Source organism: Leopardus geoffroyi, chromosome C3 (genome assembly GCF_018350155.1).
Source record: "Leopardus geoffroyi isolate Oge1 chromosome C3, O.geoffroyi_Oge1_pat1.0, whole genome shotgun sequence".
Taxonomy (NCBI): Eukaryota; Metazoa; Chordata; class Mammalia; order Carnivora; family Felidae; genus Leopardus; species Leopardus geoffroyi.
This window is the reverse complement of record NC_059338.1, coordinates 8587841-8609213: the sequence shown is the minus strand read 5'-3', so window position 1 is coordinate 8609213 and position 21373 is coordinate 8587841. Positions and strand designations below refer to the sequence as shown.

General features: G+C 47.7%; 1 protein-coding gene and 1 long non-coding RNA gene across 6 annotated transcripts in view; one reads left to right on the top strand and one right to left on the bottom strand.

Moving 5' to 3' along the window:
* The window catches only part of PBX1 (PBX homeobox 1), a 297252-nt gene that overhangs the window by 41814 nt on the left and 234065 nt on the right, over positions 1 to 21373 (bottom strand). For all 5 annotated transcript variants that reach the window (XM_045455403.1, XM_045455405.1, XM_045455407.1 and 2 more), the window contains 3 exons: positions 16191 to 16435; positions 9653 to 9843; positions 2805 to 2940 (listed from right to left, as the gene is read on the bottom strand). In XM_045455403.1, coding sequence (XP_045311359.1) covers positions 2805 to 2940; positions 9653 to 9843; positions 16191 to 16435 — 572 coding nt within the window. The remainder of the gene's footprint in view (positions 1 to 2804; positions 2941 to 9652; positions 9844 to 16190; positions 16436 to 21373) is intronic.
* LOC123586340 lies at positions 15523 to 18311 on the top strand. The gene is made up of 2 exons (XR_006706752.1): positions 15523 to 15633; positions 17972 to 18311. It is a non-coding gene; the product is annotated as an uncharacterized LOC123586340 (long non-coding RNA).

The window sequence follows — 21373 nt, the reverse complement described above, 5'->3', positions numbered from 1 at the left end:
GTTCATAGTCATGGGGGATCTACTATGTGCGAGGCCCTGGGGACACACAGATGACAGACACAGTCTGAGACAGGTAATACACAAAAAATAATCGTTTCTCTGGGGAGAGTTTGATTGCCTCTTGAACTTGTTAAGTTTGAAGAGCCTGCGAAGAGCCATGGCAGGGTCCACTGGGAAGTAAGCTGTAGGAGTTTGGTGTTCCAGAAGCCTCATCTGGATGTTCAAATAAAGGTATACTTTCAGCTGGAGGCACAGTAGAGATCACTCAGACAAAGTGTGTAGAACAATACTTTTCTGAGTCAAAGTGTGCATGGAGTGCTCGTGAAAACAGACCCCAACCCGCTCCGTGCCATGATTCTAACTCAGGACTGGGGTGAGATCTAAGGATTTACATTTTGAACAAGCTTCCAAAGTGTCTTCTTTGAGACCACACGCCAAGCAGCTCTGGTAATACAGGAAGGGCTGTTTAGGGATCAAAGGGGAGGATGGTCTATAGAAAAATTTGGGTATATCAGCACACTTTTTGTTGTGGATCACGGGAGGAATCAACAATAAGTAGATTTTGAAAGAATCTGTGGCTAAAAAAAAAAAACAAAGGTCAAGAACCATGGTATAGGCATGAAGAGACGAAGGCTAAAGAAAAAATGGTACTTCTAGGGTCGAAAGAGACAGCAGGTCCTCTAAGAAGACCAAGCAAAAGTCGCCCAAGAGGAAGAAGGCAACTCCAGAGAGGACAGTGGCAAGAAAACCAAGGTAGGATAATTTCAAGATGGAGGGGTAATTATTAACCAAAATAAATGACAGCAGCAACAAAAAACAAAACAAAACAACAAACAAAACAAAACGCAAGAAAGATACAGCCCCAAAATAGCTACAGCACACACACACACACATACACACACACACACAAGCCCCAAATCTGCATCCCCTAGATTTGGGAACTAAAGGGAAATTTAATAAATCGTGTGGTCCAATGAACCATGATTGGCAGGCAGGGCTACTGAGACCCCAAAAGAGGGAGTTCCCTAAAATCTCACAGTTGATTCTTGACAAAAACATGCTCCTGGCCAAATGCTCTTGCTGTGATATTGTATCATACTGTCTCTCACTGGGACTTGTTCGGCAACAGTGGGACAGCTTAGTTGTCGAGAGGGAGTAATGTGATGGGGAAGGAAGAATGGCGTGGCCTTAAGGTGGGTGAAGGAAAGGGAAAGGCGATACCATATATAAATACTCATTTTAACGGGCAAATTATTTGCACCTTGCTTTTCCATAATGAAGTCAGTGAAGGTTGCTGGAACGGGCCAGGATTCCATCTCTGATCTAGATTTAATACAGACTAACTCCTGAAGAGTTCATTCTATCTTCAACAGGGATTTAGAATTCTGAATCCCAGAATTACAAGTCAGACCATATAGTGATTTAATTCTGCTTCAGAAGTAGAACATTCCATGTATCAAATTCGCTGTCAGTGACATGGCTCCTACCTGAAACCATCCTTTAAACATGCAGCAAATATCAAAAACATCAATTCTCTTCTCTTGTGGACAAGGGATCTGAAGTTGGACAAGAATGGTTCGAGACCTGGACAAAACCAGGTCACCTGAGCTTGACCTCTGGCGTTCTGCTTTCCCAGGGTTAAGACTGGAAAAACCTCCACTGGAATCAAAGCATCTAAGGAAGGTCTGAGATGAAAAGGAATTGGGGTTTGCAAGGCTGCTGCCAAAATCCCCACAGCATGTGGGGGAGGCCTTGGTAATCTCCTTGTTGTATGTACTCTGCGTGGAGTTCTCGATTCTGACTAGAATTAATTCTGCTTAGGTAAACAGAGGATGATGGGATCAGTACCCCACAGGGAGTAACAGAAGCCAGGATTTAATTCAAGGAAGTACAAATGTTCAGTTTATACAAAACAGCATCTCCTTTACTTGGAAGATGCCAGGTGAAGTTTCGTAGCCTTCTTCCCCCCACCCCTTTTATGGAAATGCCAGTACATTTGGTTCTCTTGCCTGTGACAGAATTCAGAGGGACTTTTTCTGTTAGATTTCAGAATTCTCACTACTGTTCTTAACTAGAGACCAGTGGACATCTTTGAGATGGCATTCAGATTAAATAAGAAGTTTTGGATGGATCCTTTGAGCCGACAAAATATACGTACACAGAAATATTGCCTACTTTTCTATTTCCATATTACTGTTGAAGATACCAGGTCCATAAAACTATTTTTATCATGTATCTTTCCATGCCGACTGGCAACTATTATGGTTATTGCTCTTTGGGGGAAGGGGGCACTCAGTGACATTTTGTGCAACCATTCTGATGCCATCACAGAGACATGTTAAAAGTCCTACCTCCCATCAGTTACAGAGACGAGCATGTCAAGAGAGGACATCTCAAAGTTCCATTCACTGGCTCCTTCTTGGGTTGGGCAAAAGATGAGCTAAGGAATGGCCTGTGTTTGAGCAAACCACGCGACAAATGCAGATGGCTTTCCCAGGACACGTAAGAACGTTGGCCCATTTTTAAAGCAACCGAGCATTCAACGGGAAGAACCCCAACCCTGTTTTTATACTGTACTCTATTCCTCCAGTTCTGCTAGACCCTCTCTACTTTGCCCAGGGACTTACCTGGAAGCTCTCCTATTTCAACTTACAAGGTGCTCCCCTTGCCATTTTTAGGGCTTTAGCAGATGGATGCTAAAGCGAGCAAGGCATGAAAGCTTGGTAAAGCCACACCTCCAAGACCCTGCCACGTGGGCTCCACCACAGCCAGGCTAGAAGCTGAGCCTTTTGAGGGCCCCTTACCTGGGACACTGTGATGCCACACTTCTTGGCTAACTCCTCTTTGGCTTCCTCACTGGGGTAAGGGTTGCTGAGATGGGAATAGAAATATTCATTCAGGATTTCCGTTGCTTGCTTGTTGAAATTCCGTCTCTTCCGCCTTCGTGAACAGAAAGGAAAGAAGGACAAAAAAGTTCACACCGAGTGCACATAAAAAGGGAGAGACGAGGATCTCCTTCTGGGAAAAGGCAAATTTTGGAGCGAAACGTGGAATTAGGGGAAATCTGCACAAAGGGGCTGGGTGCCAAAACCGCCGCGGAAGGCATTTGTTAAATGCTTCGTGGTGCCTCATGGGGGCACCGAGCAGAGAATCAGTCGCCAATATTTGTACAGAGGGGTGAGGACCATGGAGTTGTACAACTCAACCACCTTGATATTGAATCCTGGACCAATTGAACGCCCGCTGGGGGGCTGGGATGCCTCTCCAAGCCTCAGCTTCTTCAGCTGAGAGCGAAAGGAGTCACGCTGGCCTCGCAGGGTGACCAGAACAGGAAAATGAGGCCACACATGGAAAGGGCTCTGCACGGTGCCTGGTACATGGTGAATGCCCGGTGATGGTGTTTCTTCCTACCAGGCTCCAGGCACTGGATCTTCCCACTCATCAACTCAAATTACTCACTCTACACGTCTAGCGAGATAGGTACGGGTCTTCCCATCTACCAAAGTTCACTCAGCCGGTAGGTTATAGAGCCAAGACCTCCATTTGGGTCTGCCTGACTATACAACCCAGCCCTCTTTCTTATACACAAATCGCCTCCTGCCGATTACACAGAGACTCTATAGACGTAAGTTAAAAATAAGCGAGCATTTCCCCTTTCTTCCATTCCCAGGTAAATGCATACAATGTTCTGTAAAGGCATCTGGAGAAGAGGGTGTGGAAGAAACTAGAATCACCCCCCTGGACTGCTTGACCTCCCTCAGAAGGAGAGAAATCACACCAAGACCAGCTGCTAAATGGTAAAACAAAAGCCCGCAGAAATCCTCTTAATACACAGGTTGCTGAAAGGGAGAGAACCACTTTTGGAACAAAAGTGTTTTTCTGTCTTTAAGAAAAAAGTGCTAATTGAACTACTTTAAAGTGAGAATCGCTTTACTGCCTCCTCACAGCTCTGGCCTGTGGGCAGCTGGGGAGCTGTCTGGGGATGCCCGGCTCACAGCAGAGGCTGGCTGGCCCTCCTCGAGGCGGTGGGGACCCCATCGTTAAATGAGCTCTGTTAGCACTCTGCCTTTCTTGCTTTTATCAAAAGCTCTTCCTTATGGAAGAGATTTCCAGAACATCCTTGGTTATGCCAGGATACAGGAGTTCCCGATTTAGCCCAACAGAAAACACCGATCGCCTTGCTAGACAGGAAATTCAGCTAATATTGTATTTTCAGGGTCCCACTTGGATTAATTAACACAATAAAGTGCCTGATTTTACCGGATGAACACCATCTGTCCATAGGTATTAACCACATCTGTCCAGACTATGCCAAGCCCGAGTCACTTTCCCAAATCACGCTGAGTTTCTGGGTCACCCAGCATCAGAAATTGGGCAGAACGGATTAAAAAAGCCCAACTCGAAAAACAGGCATTTGTTAAAAGTCCTCGCCTGCTGGGAATTTGAGGAAAGTAGCCAAGTGGCTAACAAGGGCTCCCGGCCAGGCTTTCGGTAACCTCTGGCTTCTTCCCTGCCTAAAGAAAACAGTTGTCTTAGGCCTGGGGAACTGGACCCTGAAGGCTCCCCTAATTGGGAGAACCTTGGTTCATTCATTCAGCTGTCTGCATTAGCATCACACTGTATTTTTTGGGAGTCTTCCAACTGAGCTCAAAGGAAACCTCTCTGGAATGAGCTGGTGGGTGTGGGGCTGGTACAGACAGCTGTTCCCGACTCTCTTCTCATTGTGATGTGCAACCTTCCCTAGGCGGTCTCATCTACTCTGATGGGCTCGCTTATCACCTCTCTCCATGACGGTCTCCGCTGAGGGCCTTGGCAATCCCAAGATCAGGACTTTGCACAATTTCAAGAAACCTAGTGAAGAGAATATACTTCTGATGATACGCTTATTTGAGCGACCCCCCTGGCTTTGGCCTGAAGTGTGATCGGCTTGGTAGGTTAACGTTTGAGACTCTGGGTCTTGGGAGGTGGGGATCTAGGCTGTTAACGTAAGAAAGTGGGGGTTGATGAAATAGCATTGGATACATGTGGCGCTTTAGGAAGGGAAACTTTTGAATCATAGTGACTCAAGAGTGAGAAGTGCAGGGGCAGCACACATACGCTGCTAAGTACCAACTATCTTGCCTCCCGCCCTATCACCTCTTGGAGGATCACTGCCCATCTCCCATCGCACAGCCTAGACACTCCGCGTCTCCAAAACCAGCATCGCACCGCACCCAAATCAGCTCCGTTTTCTCCATTACCCACATCCCCATAGCCACGGTTCGGTGCGTCTAAATTTATTCATCCGCTCATTCAAATACCTGAGGACCTCACAGCTGCCAGAACCCGGGAGTGACTCAGCCTCTCCTGCTGTCTTACCTTCGTCCGATGACGGGCCCGAAAGCAAGTTCTGCCAGGTCTAGTCCTTCAAACCCAACTCTTCCGTTCCAGCCTATTGTCACTCTAGTTCTGAAATGGGTTTCGATAGGCCACTGTCTGATCATGTCACTAATCACAGCAATCACAATCACAATAATGATAATAAAATAATAATAATAAGGAATCCATAACGCAGTGATCCTTAGTATATTCTAGCTGAATCATTGTGTGAATACGATGATCCGGACGCTATACTAAGGTTTTTGTTTTCTTATTCCCTTGTTTATTCCTGTGTATAGGGTTATCCCCACTTTACAGACAGGAGTCCTAGGGAGGACAGGGTTACAAAGGTAGCCAGACTTGGAAACCACGCCGTGCAGTTTGGGAACTTATGCTGTCGATGACTATACTCCGTCCTCAAACAGCTCTGAAGGTTTCTGCTGCTTACCAGGACAAATTTTGAAATCTTCACGGGTATAGTTTAGGGTTTTGCAGCGGACCTAGCCTATCCCTGGTGCCTCATTTCCCCCATCCCTAAACATGCTCTGCGTAGTTTCGTCCAGCCACATCATTGCTTCTCCATTCCCCAAAGACACTCGTGACTTCCATGCTCCTGACCTCGTCACACCACCCTGTGTACTCCTCTCCTACAGCATTTGCCACAAGCTCACATACGTCTCCCCACCTAGACAGCAAAGTCCTCAAGGGCAGGAGCCATGTGTCACTCATCCTTGAAACGCTAGTGCCCTCACACACGGGAAGCGTTCCAGTAAGTATTGCTTGTCAAAGTTGGATCACATTGTTTCATTCTGCTCAACGGGGGGTGGAGGCTATTTGGCAAACACCACGCCAGCTCTGAGATGCCCCGTCCTGCATTCCGCCTCCCCTTCCGGTGCAGCCAGGAGGTAAGCATGTGTAACATGCGGTTTTAAGTTCACTGGTAGACGAGTGTCGGTTTGTCCCACAAGATTCTGAGCTCCTTGAAGGTGGGACCCACATTTATATATGTTTTTCTCCCCCCGCCCTTAGTTATTCCAGTGGCTGCTACAGCTTCTGGCAGAGACTAAAACTCAATGAGATACACAAATCTAAACACGGGCCAGTCTGCCCAGACCTTACTGGATGTCCTTCCCTCCTGTCGTCTTCCGCTTTACTAACTAATTTTTACGGCATCCCTCTCTCGGGGGGAAATGCAGAGGTGTTCTTCTGATATCTGATTATCTTCTTAGTGTCGTCTCCAGCAAAATGTTACCAAACAGAAGTTAAAATTATTGCTTGAAAACCATTAAGAGTGTTCCTAAGTTCTCTCTCTTTCAACTGAGAAAACCGTGCTTATGATGCTGACAATAACTTTACCAAGTTTTACAGCACAATGTTCGGTACATACCAGGAGAGAATAAATGTAGAATGAATGAGTGAATGAATGAATGAGTTCTTCTGGCACTATTAAGTCAATGGAAGGAAGAGAAAAAGGATAGGATGTGAATGGACACAGCTGGACCAAGCGCTCAGCTGAAGGGTATGGATGATAGAGTTCTAGAAAGGCGTAAGAGTCCAGCCTGGCATCCACGCCCTCCCCCGAGTGTGGCCGTGACGATAAAAAGGTATCATCCTCTGTTCAGGGAGATGATGTTAAAGCCTTAAAATAGTGAGATTCTCTTGCTGGTTTCCGGGAAGAAAGCAAGCAGCCAAGATGAGAGCTGGCCATGGAGAGAGTGGTTCGTGGGAGCTGGGACCTCGGTCCCACAACCACAAGGCACCGAATGCTGCCCACGGTGGGAATAAGCCTGGAAGAGGAACTGTGTCTCTGATGAGGTCACGGCCTCAGCTGACACCCAGATTACAGCTTTGTGAGACTAAGTTAAACTGTCCCCAGACACCTAAACAACAGAAGCTGTGTTGTAATAATGTTGTGTTGTTTGAGGCTGCTAGATTTGAGTAATCCGTTAGGTGGTCACGAGAAACTAAGACAAGGAGTGTTACATAGCAAAGCAGGACGCTTTGATTCTACACACCTGTTACATTACAAAGACTAATCCTATTACTAAGTCAAAGTCCCCCTGTATTTCATCTGTCTTCCATCGAATCTTTCAGGGATGAAGCCCTGGCCATCACACGCACGTGAATAGCAGCACCGAGTCTGTCTGTCTGTCTTTCTCACCAAGGTTTGTCAAGCCAGCTCCCCAATTACAGCACAGGAAGCAAGCAAGGAAATGAACTACCCAAATCAAGAGGTCCACACTTATTTTTGAGTGAGAAAGCCATTTTGCTTAGCCATGGGCTGGCATTTGGAGTTATATTCTTTCACTGATACCAAATATATCCTCAAAATCAATGCTAGTAACAATGACAATAGTTGAGTTGTTTTCGTTTTGAAGCTTGGCTCAGGGGCAAGGATTCAAAGGTTGCAACCAAAGCAGGAAAGAGACCCTCTGTTAAGTGACCGTCCTTCAGATGCCAACTGGAACCACATAGGCAAAAGCTGGTGGAAAGGACAGCAACTGTGTACAAAGCTCGCCTCGTTTGGGGTCTGACCTCCAACTGCACACAGCCCAATTCCTGCGAGAAGAAATCCAACAAGACAATGATTCTGCGCCTCCCTTCTCCCCGGGTTCTGTCTGCAAAAAGAATCCAGTCTGGGCCCAACTTTTCTCTTTTTCAGGAACTGCCAACACACATACCAGCTCCAGAATTTTAACCAGGGGAGTTTCCATGGGGATGGAAACAAGCCACACAGAGTGGCGGTGGCTGTAGCACGGGCAGGGGACCGACCCAGACAGAGGTCACCAGTCACCTGCACTCCATACCGTGTGCAACAATCTGCTTTAAAGAAGCCGGGCTGGCAGCGGCCACGAGGCCAGGGAGATCGACGCACAGGGGCCCTGCTTCAGGGTGACACTGCCTCCCCCATCCAGAGTCTTCCCCAGCTGGGAAAAGCTGTCTGTATTTTCACTCTGTCCTGACTTAACCCTCTGGCATTCTGGGGGCCCAGGGATACATTTTGCTGGCTGGCAGTCTCATTTCATGCTCCGTGCGACCCAAAACACACCGAAAGAAAGGGAGTTTAGGAGATGCCAGGAGTTTTAGAGAGGTCTGTGGATTGCAAAGACCACAACTGTGAACAGAGAGAGAGATACAGGTGAGAGAGCTAAGGCACGACGGTGGCAGCGAAAAAATTCTACCAGGAGCAGTGAGTCTTTCTGTCTCACTGAAAAGGGACAAAACTATAAACGATGAAATGGCATACTCCCCCGACATACCTAGAGCTTTAATAACTAAAATCATAGATGGGGATGATTTTTAGGGATCGAAGTAATGAACGATGAAAGCTGCATTTGTAGAGGTTGGCTAATCTAAGGGGGAGCATGAGTCGCCAGGGGCGCCCACACTCTGAAAACGTGGCCGCTGGAACGATGATCAAAATACTCCTCCGGAGTAAATGAAAGATAGGATTATCACCAGCTTGCAGGCCGCGAAACAGAAATTAAAGGAAATCAGAGAGAGATGCATAAACCCACTGGTCGAGAGAGTAAAGGACCAAGAAATGATTGCTTGCTCTCTGTTCTGTTTTTTATCTTTTTTTTTTTTTTTAAAAGGACCTTTCCATCCAGGGTTTCTTCACCGGGATTCTGTGAACTCACACGTGAGGTCAGGAGTAGCACTGCCAGACGAACACATCAAGCCTTGATTGAAAATCTGGCGCCTTATCAGACCAGCCCCTGCTCCTCTGGGCCCATGGACCATGGCCCCAGTCATCTCCATCCTCTTAAACTTAGCCCGGAGTGCCGCACGTGGCAATCCGCTTCCAAATATTTGCTGAGCTGAACTGAGTGCGCGCCCTGCCCGTATATACGGTGGAAGAGATCTCGCTCTCAAACCGCACTGTCCTGCTGGGGGACGCGCGTCACTGCAGCGTTCAGGAAGACCGCTAGGGGCCCAGAGCTACGACACGGCGGGAGCGAGTGCTACGAAAACAAACGTGCAGCTTTTGCCCTCACCCAGCTTGGTCATCCCCGCTGCGCACTCAGAGGGAGCCGCGGTGGTGACGGCAAGCATCCGTCCCCATCACACGTGCTCCCGGAGCTGTCTGAAACCAACGGCTAATCCGGTCTTGCAGCCTCCCGCACCCGACCCAAGAGACTTCCGCAGGCTGCCGTTTGGCGTGGCCTTTCACCCGATGAAAATGGAGCCTGTGGACAGGGCCCGCTGTGGGTCCCAACCCCAGATCCGGGATGCCCTCCCCACCCCCTGCCCCGCCCCTGCCAGCGGACAGGCGGCCCCGTTGGCGACTCACCGCGCGTCCAGAAACCGGGAGCGCAGGATCATGACGGCCTCGCATGTGCTCTGCTTAAGCTGCATCTGGATGGAGCTGAATTTGCGGTGGATGATGCTGACCATACGCTCGATCTCCTTGGGGGAGATGGGCCTGGTCCGGCTCTGCTCCCGCAGCAGGTTCATCACGTGGGTGGTAAACTCGTTGCACGCCTGGAACGGCAGGACAACAAACAGGGGCCGTGTGGAGGGTCCGGGCCCGGACAGAAGGCTGGGTGGGATTTTCTAGACACTGGCACAAGGGAAGCCAACTCACCCCACACAAGTTCGTGGGGTGTTGTCACGCCAGAGGGATGAAATAAATGGTTGCTTAGAAATACCTTGCATCATGTTTGAATTTAACTTTTGGCCACCATGGACATTTTTTTTCTTTTAAGGGAAAAAAAAGAATTCCTGTTTTTCATGATTTACTGTAGTTGAAAGGTGAGAACACAAATCCTAGTATAAAACGCACCCCACAGCCCGGGGCACCTGGGTGGCTCAGTCAGTTAAGCATCCGACTTCAGCTCAGGTCCTGATCTTGTGGCTTGTGGGTTCGGGCCCCGTGTCGGGCTCTGTGCTGACAGCTCGGAGCCTGGAGCCTGCCTCAGATTCTGTGTCTCCTCCTCTCTCTGCCCCTCCCATGCTCGTGCTCTGTCTCTCAGTAATAAATAAATGCTAAAAAAAATTTTTTAAAAAAATGCACCCTACAGCCCTTCACCCCAATGTTAACAGCCAGAGACAGTTGGGGGGCCAAATACCGCATAAACTTCTGCCTTGCTCATTATCTCTGATATATTAGAACTTCCAAATGTTTGATTTTCGGATGCATCAACAGCCAAAGAATGGAATCATGGAATTAAAAGCTAACCTTCCCGGGAGATTTTGCATCAACCTATTTCTCCTTTTAGTTTTATTATGAGAATTGCCTCCTCTGTCGGCCTTCGGAAGACCCACTAAAGCCACGACACAGAAGGACAGATCCTCAGAGGCCTTGTAGAAATAGCATCAACACATGATGTCGAGGATTCAGAAGCCATCTCTGCAGAAAGGAAAGCTCTCGGGTTAGACTAACGTACCATCAGCTCTGGAAGGGAAGTTAAAGATCGTATTTCCCACCTTCTTATTTTACAGTTGGGAAAACTGTGGCCCAGAGAGAGGAAGGGCCTTTTCTGAAGGCACATGGCAAAAAAGGACCAGCTGAGTCAGGACCCTTAACACTTCCTATTCCAGGCCGGGGACTTCCGTCCAAACTTTCTCCTCCGAACATCACTACCCTTCCTGTGGTTACTATTTCTTAACATCTGAAGTGTGGTTTCCTTACCTGAGCGTTCAATAAAATATCTATGCACAGGTTAACTCACAGCAACGTTATAAAACTGTATTAGATTCGTAACGAAAAAGGCAAGACAATCGTTGGACAGCTGAAGAACCAAGGACTCAAAGGGCTCCAACTTAATATCAATAACAGAAACACAACCATTCATGAGAACACTGCAAGGCCCCTGTTTTTCCAACGCAAAGCCTTTCACATCTGTCAAGAATGCAGTGACAACAACCCACTCACTGTTCGTTTCTCTAAGAAATCCTTTGAGGTTGGTTGGCCAAAGATACCTGGGGAGCCGACCAGGCAACGTCTACACTGGAGACTGGGAGGTCTGGTCTTTGACCCCGCCTCCCTAAGTGTCTGGGCAAAGCCTATCACTACTCCGTGCCTCGTTTTATGCATCCGAGGGAGTAGATTTAATCACTGCAAACCTGTAGCAAGGCTAGCAGCAACTACGGACCTGTACAGTGACCTGTGGACGGAGTGAACCGTGCTCGCAAACACAGGGGAGCACGCGAGAAGGGCCTGGATGGCCTGCGCTCAGATCCTGCCTCTGGGACTCACTTAGCTGTGGGACCTTGGAAAGTTGTCTAATCTCTCTGTGACTTGTCTTCCTTATTTGTGAATTGGGGGTGGCAGCACCCACCTCAAAGGGGATGGTAAGGGTCAGGTGACTTACTAGGTGTGTGTCTGGCTGCAGAAGGATGTGTCCGGGTGCCAGTTTCCCTCTTGGTAAAAATAAACAGGGTGATAAACACCTGCTTTCTACTCTGCAGGCAAATGCTGAAGATAAATCTGTAGATCAGGTCCACGTAGCATTTTGCTCTCCACTAAGAAAATTACTATATAAACCCAAGATCTGTATGAGAAGCTTCCTCCCTGCCCACCCAGCCCCCAGTTGTAAACAAAGGGAAGGACAGAAAACCTGGCATCCGCTTGGCTGGATTCGATGAGGCCACGGGGTGGGGAGTGCCGGGTTAGGCACACAGCAAGCATCCCGACCAGCTTTGTGGGCAAACGCTGCACCTCGCTGGCCTGCAGCCTCCTGACCTCGTGGGGGCTCAAAGAGAGGAGGGGCCGGATGTGGGGAGGCATTGTCAAGGGCACTCGCTCTCCGCTGGGAAGCCGCAGTGCTGGGCTCACAATAATGCGCTTCATTACAGGGAATAAAAATACTCACAATATCTGATTATTCAAGGCATTTCATCCTGGGGCCCTTTCTGCTCTGCCATAAACAGACAGTGGGGTCTTTTCACCCACTGCTGAGGTGGAACGAGGCAGCTGCTCGGGAACACACACTATAGAGCAGAGGCGAGGTCCAAGTCCATGTGAGACGGACAGAGCATAACGATCTGGGGTTTTCCCAGGACCTTCACTACCCATGAGTCCTCCTCAGATCCCGCCAGCCTCCACCTTGGGAAGCTGGGCTGCCTCTGTTAGGTCAGGTGTTCTCGAAGCGCCAGCGATGGGGAGAGCTGGGGTTACAACTCGCTAACTACACAGAACCCTCGGAGGCTGAAAGTTTCTGTGACGGGGCCGACTCCACTGTGGGCGGTCATAAAGGCAGTCACTTTCAGGAGGTGCCATTCCGGGTGCCCCAGAGACCCCGAGGATTTCGAAGGGACTCTTCCGAGGTTCCAGGGCAATGGTGTTTCTGGGAGCCGCAGACTAAAGACAAGCCCCCGCCTCGAACATTCTGCTCAACGGGCCAGAGTTTTAAGTTTCTGTCCTGCACTCTGTTGAGCCCGCCTTCTTCCCTCACTCCTTCAAAGTGGATTTGGTGCCAATCTCGGCAAAGAATATAACTAGGATTTAGGGTCCTCTTAGCCGTGAACCCGCCAACCCAGCCCAGTTCAGCCTTACAGATTCAGCCCCATCCACGCCCCAGCAGCATTATGTATGAAAGCCGGAGAGCCCTGGAGAGCTCCAAGACCCATCATTTAAAAAAAATATATCAGCTGGAATAAAATTCAGCTTTCTGACATCATGGTGTTGTCTATTAGAATGCATCAGTTCTTATATACCTTAGCTACCTACATGATCTGCTAAAAAGCATTTTACCAACACCATTTACTGAATAAAATAATTTCTTTCCTTTCTGTCTAATAAACATCTCTAGAAGCTTTCTTTATGGAATAACCTCAGGGTGAATCAAAGGCTGATTCAGGTAGGGGGTTTTTGTTTTTGTTTTAAGGGATGGGGTTGAGGAGGGCGATGATACCTAATTAGCAGAAAGCTAATTGATCGTCTGGTCATCTATCACCACCACGCTAAAAACAAAACCAATAAAAACAACAGAGTCAGCTATTAATAGCCAATTTGGCAACTCTACCCACGTACTACTAAAGTAGAGAATGACATTTTTACTTTCCTGAAGTTACCTGATTTTTAAAAAGCTCCCACAAGGAATGGTCACAGAAAAGTGGAGAAGATACATCTCCCAGACATATGAGTGAGGAGTTTAATGCCATAATTTCCCTACAATCCGTTATTTACTATAATTAACAATATAACTAGTATTAATAAATTACTAAACACCCAAAGTGTGTTAAGTAGGATTCAGTTCTTGCCCAGAAACTAAGGAAATGATTTGTTAGTTTTTTTTAAGAATAAGAAATACAGATGATCACCACCATACTTGTACAATTTGTCCTGCACCGATGGGAATTTTTCTAAGTTTCTGCTTTCCCACATCTTTATTATTTAAAATAGGCAGATATCGGGGCGCCTGGGTGGCGCAGTCGGTTAAGCGTCCGACTTCAGCCAGGTCACGATCTCGCGGTCCGGGAGTTCGAGCCCCGCGTCAGGCTCTGGGCTGATGGCTCAGAGCCTGGAGCCTGTTTCCAATTCTGTGTCTCCCTCTCTCTCTGCCCCTCCCCCGTTCATGCTCTGTCTCTCTCTGTCCCAAAAATAAATAAACGTTGAAAAAAAAAATTAAAAAAAAAAAAAAAATAAATAAATAAATAAAATAGGCAGATATCCAGGACCATATTAGCCCTGGCCTCTCTTAGGTACCAGTAATCTAGTCCATGGAAGTAACACAGGACAAGCTGACTCCCTTCCTGTCTACACAAGTCCACACTCTCTCCATATTGAGTGCAGTCAGGTGGTGGTCTTATAAGAGCCCATAAACTAAGGCTCAGAAACTGGATTCCAGGGCAAGCTCTGCCCTTCACAGGATGTGTGACCCAGATACACAAGCTAAGCCTTTTGATCTCCATTCCCTCACCTGTATCAAAATGGAGAGGGTGGCAGTTCTTGTCCTGGGTACCCACCCAACCACAAAACTGTCTTGAGAGACAAGTGCAATGCTGTTGGCAACAGCGTTTTACTCATTTTGGATGAGCGTAGAAAAATGACAAGGGGGTTTAAATCAAGTAAACAGTCAGTTCTTCTTTGTTGCTGGCAACCTGAGCTAAGAATAAAGCCAGTTTTCAACACCTTCCAGCCTAATATCCATCGTAGTCATGGGTCTAGTGGGGGAAGCCACCCTCTGGGCCCTTCTTGTGCCCCCTGGAGTTTGGAGGGAGTTAAATGGATGGCAGGTCTAGATAGGTTGTTATAACCAGGCTTAATCTTGAAGGTCAAGTAGGAACAGCACTGAGTAGGAAGAACTCAAGAGGCTAGCTAGAGACCTTTATAGGAAATATCTCCATCTGTCTTCCCAAGCTATCCCACAGGTGAGGGCAGACTCTGAACTCTACAGTGATGGATCGGGTTGGAGAAGCTTCAGGGATCAGCCCGCTACCTGGGCTCAGCATTTCCTGAGATCTTGGGAAGTGTCTCCATGATCCAACACTGTGGCAAGAATGTATGTTGTCTCCCAAGAAGGTGAACAGAAATGACTCACAGGTTCTTACCACCAGATCGCTTCTCTTTTCCTCCCCTCAAACCCTCCCCAGGCTTATCTGATCGTTGAGCTTCCATGCTTGGCTTCATACTTCACAGCAATTTTTTTCCCCCTCATAAAAGAAGGGACTCGGTAGAAATCCATTTCAAAGGTAGACGGGAGTGCAATAATGAAACTTTCTTTGCTTTAAAATTTAAAATGCCTATTTCTACTTTAAAATTTAAATTTTCTATTAAGTTTGCATTTGCCTTGTACCTAGATAGTCCTGAGTGGACTGTACAGGGTCTTTTGATTTGCTTTTGCTCCCTCTTCTTTCGTGACTCTTAGAAAAGAAAGCCGGAAAGCCAGCAATTTGATGAAAGTTAACTATAGAACTTCAGGATAATGCTGCATTCAAAAATGTGACAACAAACACACCTGTCGCCTACTTGTGGAAGAACGACTGGTGTAAGGGCCTTTTGCTCCTACTGACCAGAGGAAGCAGAATGGATATGCAAATTCCCGTGTGTGTGCGTAGAGGGGAGGGTCTCTTAGAGAGAGGAGCTCTGTTATTACGTACACTTTACATACTGCTTTGTAATTTAAAGTCTTTCTTATGCTCTCCTTCATATGGTCTTTGTGGTCCTGTGATGCCAAATGCACAGCTCTTTGCCATACATCACCAGCTTTTGGGTGGAATATGTGGACCACTGGGTCCTACGGGCCATCCGTGGGGTAGCAGGACTGGAATCCAACTTTGTTGCCTACAGGGGTCACCTGAGACCTTCTACTCTTCTTCTGGAGGGAGGTGAGTATCCTATTCTGTATCATGTACAAAAAGAACATGTTTGACTCTCAGTTGAATGCAGTCTGGGTACAGCAAGGGCTTTAAGGCTATGTTTTAGTATCCTTTCCCGTAGGATTCCATGAGTACCCAGAAGATAAGGAATCCTCCCCCAAATGAGCAAACAAGGGCCCTAGGAACCCAGCGACCACCCCACAGGTCAGGTGGTGACTCTGCTAATGACCTCTATTACCCTGATGAGACCTGACTGCATGCCAGGGGCAAATGCTCTGGAGCCCTAGCCTGAGTGTTTGTTATACTGACTAGTAATGTTTCCTGAAATCATCGCTTACAACTTACGTTTTTAAAATGCCTTAATGTCCAGTGTGCCTGGGTTTTTAACAGTGGATTTGGTAGACTCGAGGATTTGGATCGAGGATTTGGTGGACTCCATTCTGACCAGGGGCTCTGTGTTGAAGCACAGAGGCTGGCCCCCGGGGTCTCTGTAAGCCCCTGAGTTAAGAGGTTCTTCGTCCTTCCTAAAAGGTCCTGGCACCCGATGCCCTCATGGCCATGGTTACCTGCTCGTACTTCTCCAGCTCCGTGTGGTAGATCTGTCTGATCTGGGACAGCTTGGCTCTGTAATCGGAGTGCTCCACGGAGTTGTCTGAGCCAGCGCCTCCCGAAGCCGCTGCTGCGGCTGCGGCTGCCGCCGAGCCACCACCCTTCTCGGGGCCCGCCACCCCCTCGGCCAGCAGCATGTTGTCCAGTCGCATCAGCTGGGGGTCTGTCGGCTCCTCCTCCTGGGCTCCCCGGATACTCAAGACTGCAGAGGGACACAGTGGGAGGGGAGGGTTAGTGGTCACCCAAGCGAGCAAATGACGAAAAATAAAAACAAGGCTCAGCAAATCACCGAAGAGCTTGCAAAATGGCATCTGCAGAATGGGTGAGGAATCAGGTGAGGGGATACCGAGAGTGGGGGGAGAATGCCAGGAGAGGACTGCTTTGTTCCAGAAAGTAACGATGCTCCAGCTACCCAGAACAGTCCAATTCACAGGGGCAGAAGGTAGAGGGAGCTGGGGACAGGGGCCTGGGAGTCAGTGTTGCATGGGGACAGAGTTTCACATGGGAAAGGATGGTGGAGTGTCACATGGAGACAGACAGTGGTGACGGCTGCACTACTGAATGCACCTAATGCCGCCGAACTGCACCCTGGACGCTGAAAAATGGTCAAAATGAGAACTTCTGTTATGTCTATTGTACCACAAAGAAAGTTCAAAAGTAAAAAATTTAATTATAACAGAATATAATCTTCACGTTCATCCCCAAACTGCCGAATTTTTAATTCAAGAAAAGACATTTCCTTCTTCGTTTCTAATTTTAGATTTCCACGAGTTTGTGGTTTTATACTCATTGACTCTGTAATATTTGATCAGCCCGAATTTTCACATTTCCAAAATAACCTAAGCCACGTACATCCAGTCATTTTGGATGGAAATGTTGAGACCTTTCCTGCAGACCTGCAGGGAGGGTAGAGAAGTCTAAAAAGGCAAGAAGATATCTTGCATGTCAATGTCAATTATTCTTCAATAAAAAAAATAAAATAACAAAACAGCACGAAGGCAAATTGGCCATCAAGTGGGGAATATTTATCTCTGGACACAGAGATCTCTCCATTCCAGGGGAGGACTCTGTCCTGTTCGAAACCAGGGTGAGACCCATTTAACAAGCCGTTTTGGGTATTCAGAGAAGCCAGGTAGGGTGGAGGAGCCTCAGATGGATGAGATGGCTGCTTTTTATTAAAACGCGGTGGCCATTTGGGTGGGGGGAGTGGTTTGGACTGGAAGAGATCAAGTGTTTTAGTAAATCAGCAGAAGAGCCAGGCAGTCTCTTTTTACTACCCTCATACAACCTGCCATAAAATAAATCACTCATCTAAACCCAGTTTAGCTGTCAGCAGCCAAGTCTTTGTTGAGAGGGAACATGAAAAGAATTTCCAATTAAAAAAAAATGGAAAAAAAATTGGGGGTAAGTCGTGGGAAAGGAGGGAAGTGATTCGAAGAGAAGGAGTCCTACATCCATTTCCGTTTGGGGATGGGGATAGCAGGCATGATGTGGCCCGACAGATACGCAAGCACTGGAATGATCCGAGAATCAAGAGCGGTTTCCAGGTAGGGTGTCATCTGGGGAGCCCCAAAGGGGGGGTGTCAGTGTCAGTCATCTCCGGAGCCCCAGCCAGGCAGCCCCACGGGGCCGACACCAGGAAGGTGGGTATGAGCGCAGTACGAGGGAGCGTATAAATGTTCAGGGCATCCTATCACACAGAATATCAGCATGACCACACGTTCCTGGCTTCCAACAGGCATGACAAGAAGCAACCTCGAGCGTCGTTCGGAAGGAAATCCCAACTCCTGTGCTGAAAGGGACCCTGCAGCTGGGCTCTCACGACACATGAGACAGCCAAGAGGCATGCTGAGTCGCGGCCCAAGAGGGGCAGTTAGAGCAGAGGGTAAAAGGCACCGGGTAGAAGAGCAACGAAATAAGAAAGGGTGGCGGGAGGGAAGGGAGCCAGCTGGGGTGGAAAGGAGGAAGCCTGTGCACCTGTACACAAACACCATGCACGACCGGCCCCGTTCTGCGTTCACACCGGAATCCTTAACATTCTGCTTCACCAAAATAAAATGACCACACGGGTGATGGCACCGTTGAAGTTTGCTTTGTGGACTTTTTCTTTTCCAGTGAAATCCTTCTTTTGTCGGTCCAGGACACTCACTGGGAAATTGCCCCTTTGACTGATCTTTGAGTAACATTTGGTCATGTTACTCTGTCCCTTGAATTTATTTACCCAAACCTCCAAAGTCCTGTGAAGAACCTATCACCACTAACAGAGGTTTCCTTAAGAAAATAATTCAATGCTGTACCCATTTCCTGCATTAGACACCCTTCCCGTCCCCAAAGGAACGAAAAGAATGGGATCACCCAAGCACCCGGTGGTACAGTCCCTCTTCTCTGCACCTTTGCAAGTGAGGGCATTCGTGTGTGGGGTCTGTGGGCGTTTCTCTACTGGATTTTATTTGGCGAGTTGTAATTGCTTTATCAACAAAAATATTTATGGGTCGTTTAAAAGTAAAAGATTCGCCTCTGAGCCATTCTTTTACATTTTTTTTAATGTTTACTTATTTTTTTTGAGAGAGAGAGACAGAGCGCGAGCAGGGGAGGGGCAGAGACAGAGGGAGACACAGAATCCAAAGAGGCTCCAGGCTCTGAGCTGTCAGCACAGAGCCGGAGGCGGGGCTCGAATTTGTGAACCGCAAGATCATGACCTGAGCCCAAGTCAGGTGCTTCGCTGACTGAGCCCCCCAGGCACCCCTCTGAGCCATTCTTAAGAAACAAATGTAACTGCCCCACTTTAGCTTGGGCAGTAATTAAATTGTGCCGGGGCAAAATTCTACTCTCTTATCCACTAGACTGAATCTGGTGTCGCATATCCTCCAGAAGAGGCCACGGACTCCGGGAGAGCAGCCCCTGTACCCTCCCCACCCCCTCCAAGACTGCCAGGAAACCCCCACCCCAAGATGCTTGAGCCAATCAAGGTAATGCCTCCAAGTGGATCTTCCTGGCCACTCCATAGCCAATCCCTAGCGCACGTGAAAGATCTTATAATTTCTGGTCTCCAGGAAGGTAGCAAAGAGAAAGAGAGTGATGTCATCCGAATGGTCAGGACTCGCCCCATGAGGGCCAGCCTATAACCTGTCCACCCAAGATGATGGCAAAGATGCTGAGACAGCACATGAGCCTGGGACAACCTCACTCAGTCTGTCAGTTTATTCCATTAGCAAAGTTCAATTAGGAGAAAAGTAGGAGAAGCAGGGATAGATAGTCACAGACCAGAGGTCTGGCCCAGTCCCTCCACATACTAGGCAGGGAACCACGGGCATGTTACCACCACCAACATTCACTTCTGAGTGTATTTTCCCTTTCCAGACCCGCACGGTTTCACCTACCCCCTATTCTCCACTTTTTCTTTTTAAAGTCATTTTTAAAAACATTTGATTCATTTATTTTGAGAGAGAGAGAGAGAGAGAGAGAGAGAGAATCCCAAGCAGGCTCTGCAGCTGTCAGCACAGAGCCTGATATGGGGCTCGAACTCACGAACCATGAGATTACCACCTGAGCCAAAATCAAGAGTCGGACGCTCAACTGACTGAGCCACCCAGCTGCTCTCCACCTTTTCTTTTCTTTTCTTTTTTTTCTTTTCTTTTCCTTCTTTTTACTTTTTAAATTTTTTAAATTTTTATTTATACTTGAGAGACAGAGACAGAGAGAGAGAGAGAGAGAGTGCGCAAGCAAGTGCAGGGGAAAGGCAGAGAGAGAGGGAGACGCAAAATCCGAAGCAGGCTCCAGGCTCTGAGCTGTCAGCACAGAGCCTGACGCAGGGCTTGAACTCATGAGCCGTGAGACCATGATCTGAGCCAAAGTCAGAGGCTCAACCCACTGAACCACACCCAGGCGCCCCTCTACCTTTCCTTTGAAACAATCGATGGGATACACAAACTCTTCACACAGACTCTGCACACCCACCTAATTAACATTTTGTTGGTCTCGAAATCCAACTGGCTTTAAATAAAACAAGACAGAAAATTGCTGAGATCAGCAAAGCACACTGAAAGGATACACTGTAAGCCCCAAACCACCATGGAAACTTCAGGTTAGTCACACAGTGCAAAGCACTCATCTGTATTGACTCTTTTTTTTTTTCCCCCTGCTCAGGTAGAGAGGACAGATTTAGTTGAGGGGGGAAAAACACAGTGCAAATGTTAGCACTTAACTTAGCTTTTATATCATTGTACGGATCCTATGTATCATTGTAAGCAAATACTCCTTAAAAAGAAATTTGGATTTAGTAAGATTTTTTTTTTTTTTTTAATTTTTTTTTCAACGTTTATTCATTTTTGGGACAGAGAGAGACAGAGCATGAACGGGGGAGGGGCAGAGAGAGAAGGAGACACAGAATCGGAAACAGGCTCCAGGCTCCGAGCCATCAGCCCAGAGCCCGACGCGGGGCTCGAACTCACGGACCGCGAGATCGTGACCTGGCTGAAGTCGGACGCCCAACCGACTGCGCCACCCAGGCGCCCCTAGTAAGATTTAATACAGCTGGTTTCTAAACGTGGCCAGTAAGAAACTGGCCTGATGGAATACAGTGCACCTTAGCCTAGATGTTGCTTGCATTTATTTAGTTATTAAATTTTTTTAAGTTGATTTATTTATTTTTGAGAGAGAGAGAGAGCACAAGTGAGGGAGGGCAGAGAGATAGAGGTATACACAGAATCAGAAGTAGGCTCCAGGCTCCGAGCCGTCAGCACAGAACCCGACCTGAGGCTTGAACCCACGGACAGTGAGATCATGACCTGAGCTGAAATTGGACGCTTAACCGACTGAGCCACCCAGGCACTCCTTTGCTTATTTATTTATTTTTTTAAAAAAATATTTATTTTTGGGAGAGCACAAGCAGGGGAGGGGTCGAGAGAGGGGAAAAGAGGATCCGAAGTGCGCTCTGCACCAACAGGCTGACAGCAGAGAGCCCGATGCAGGGCTTGAACTCACAAACCACGAGATCATGACCTGAGCCCAAGTTGGATGCTCTACCGACTGAGCCACCCAGGTGCCCCTGTTGCTTGCATTTATACTCAGAATTCACAACTCATAAATAGGTCCCAAACCAGAGAACTGATGAAAATGAAATAATATAAAGATGGGGGGA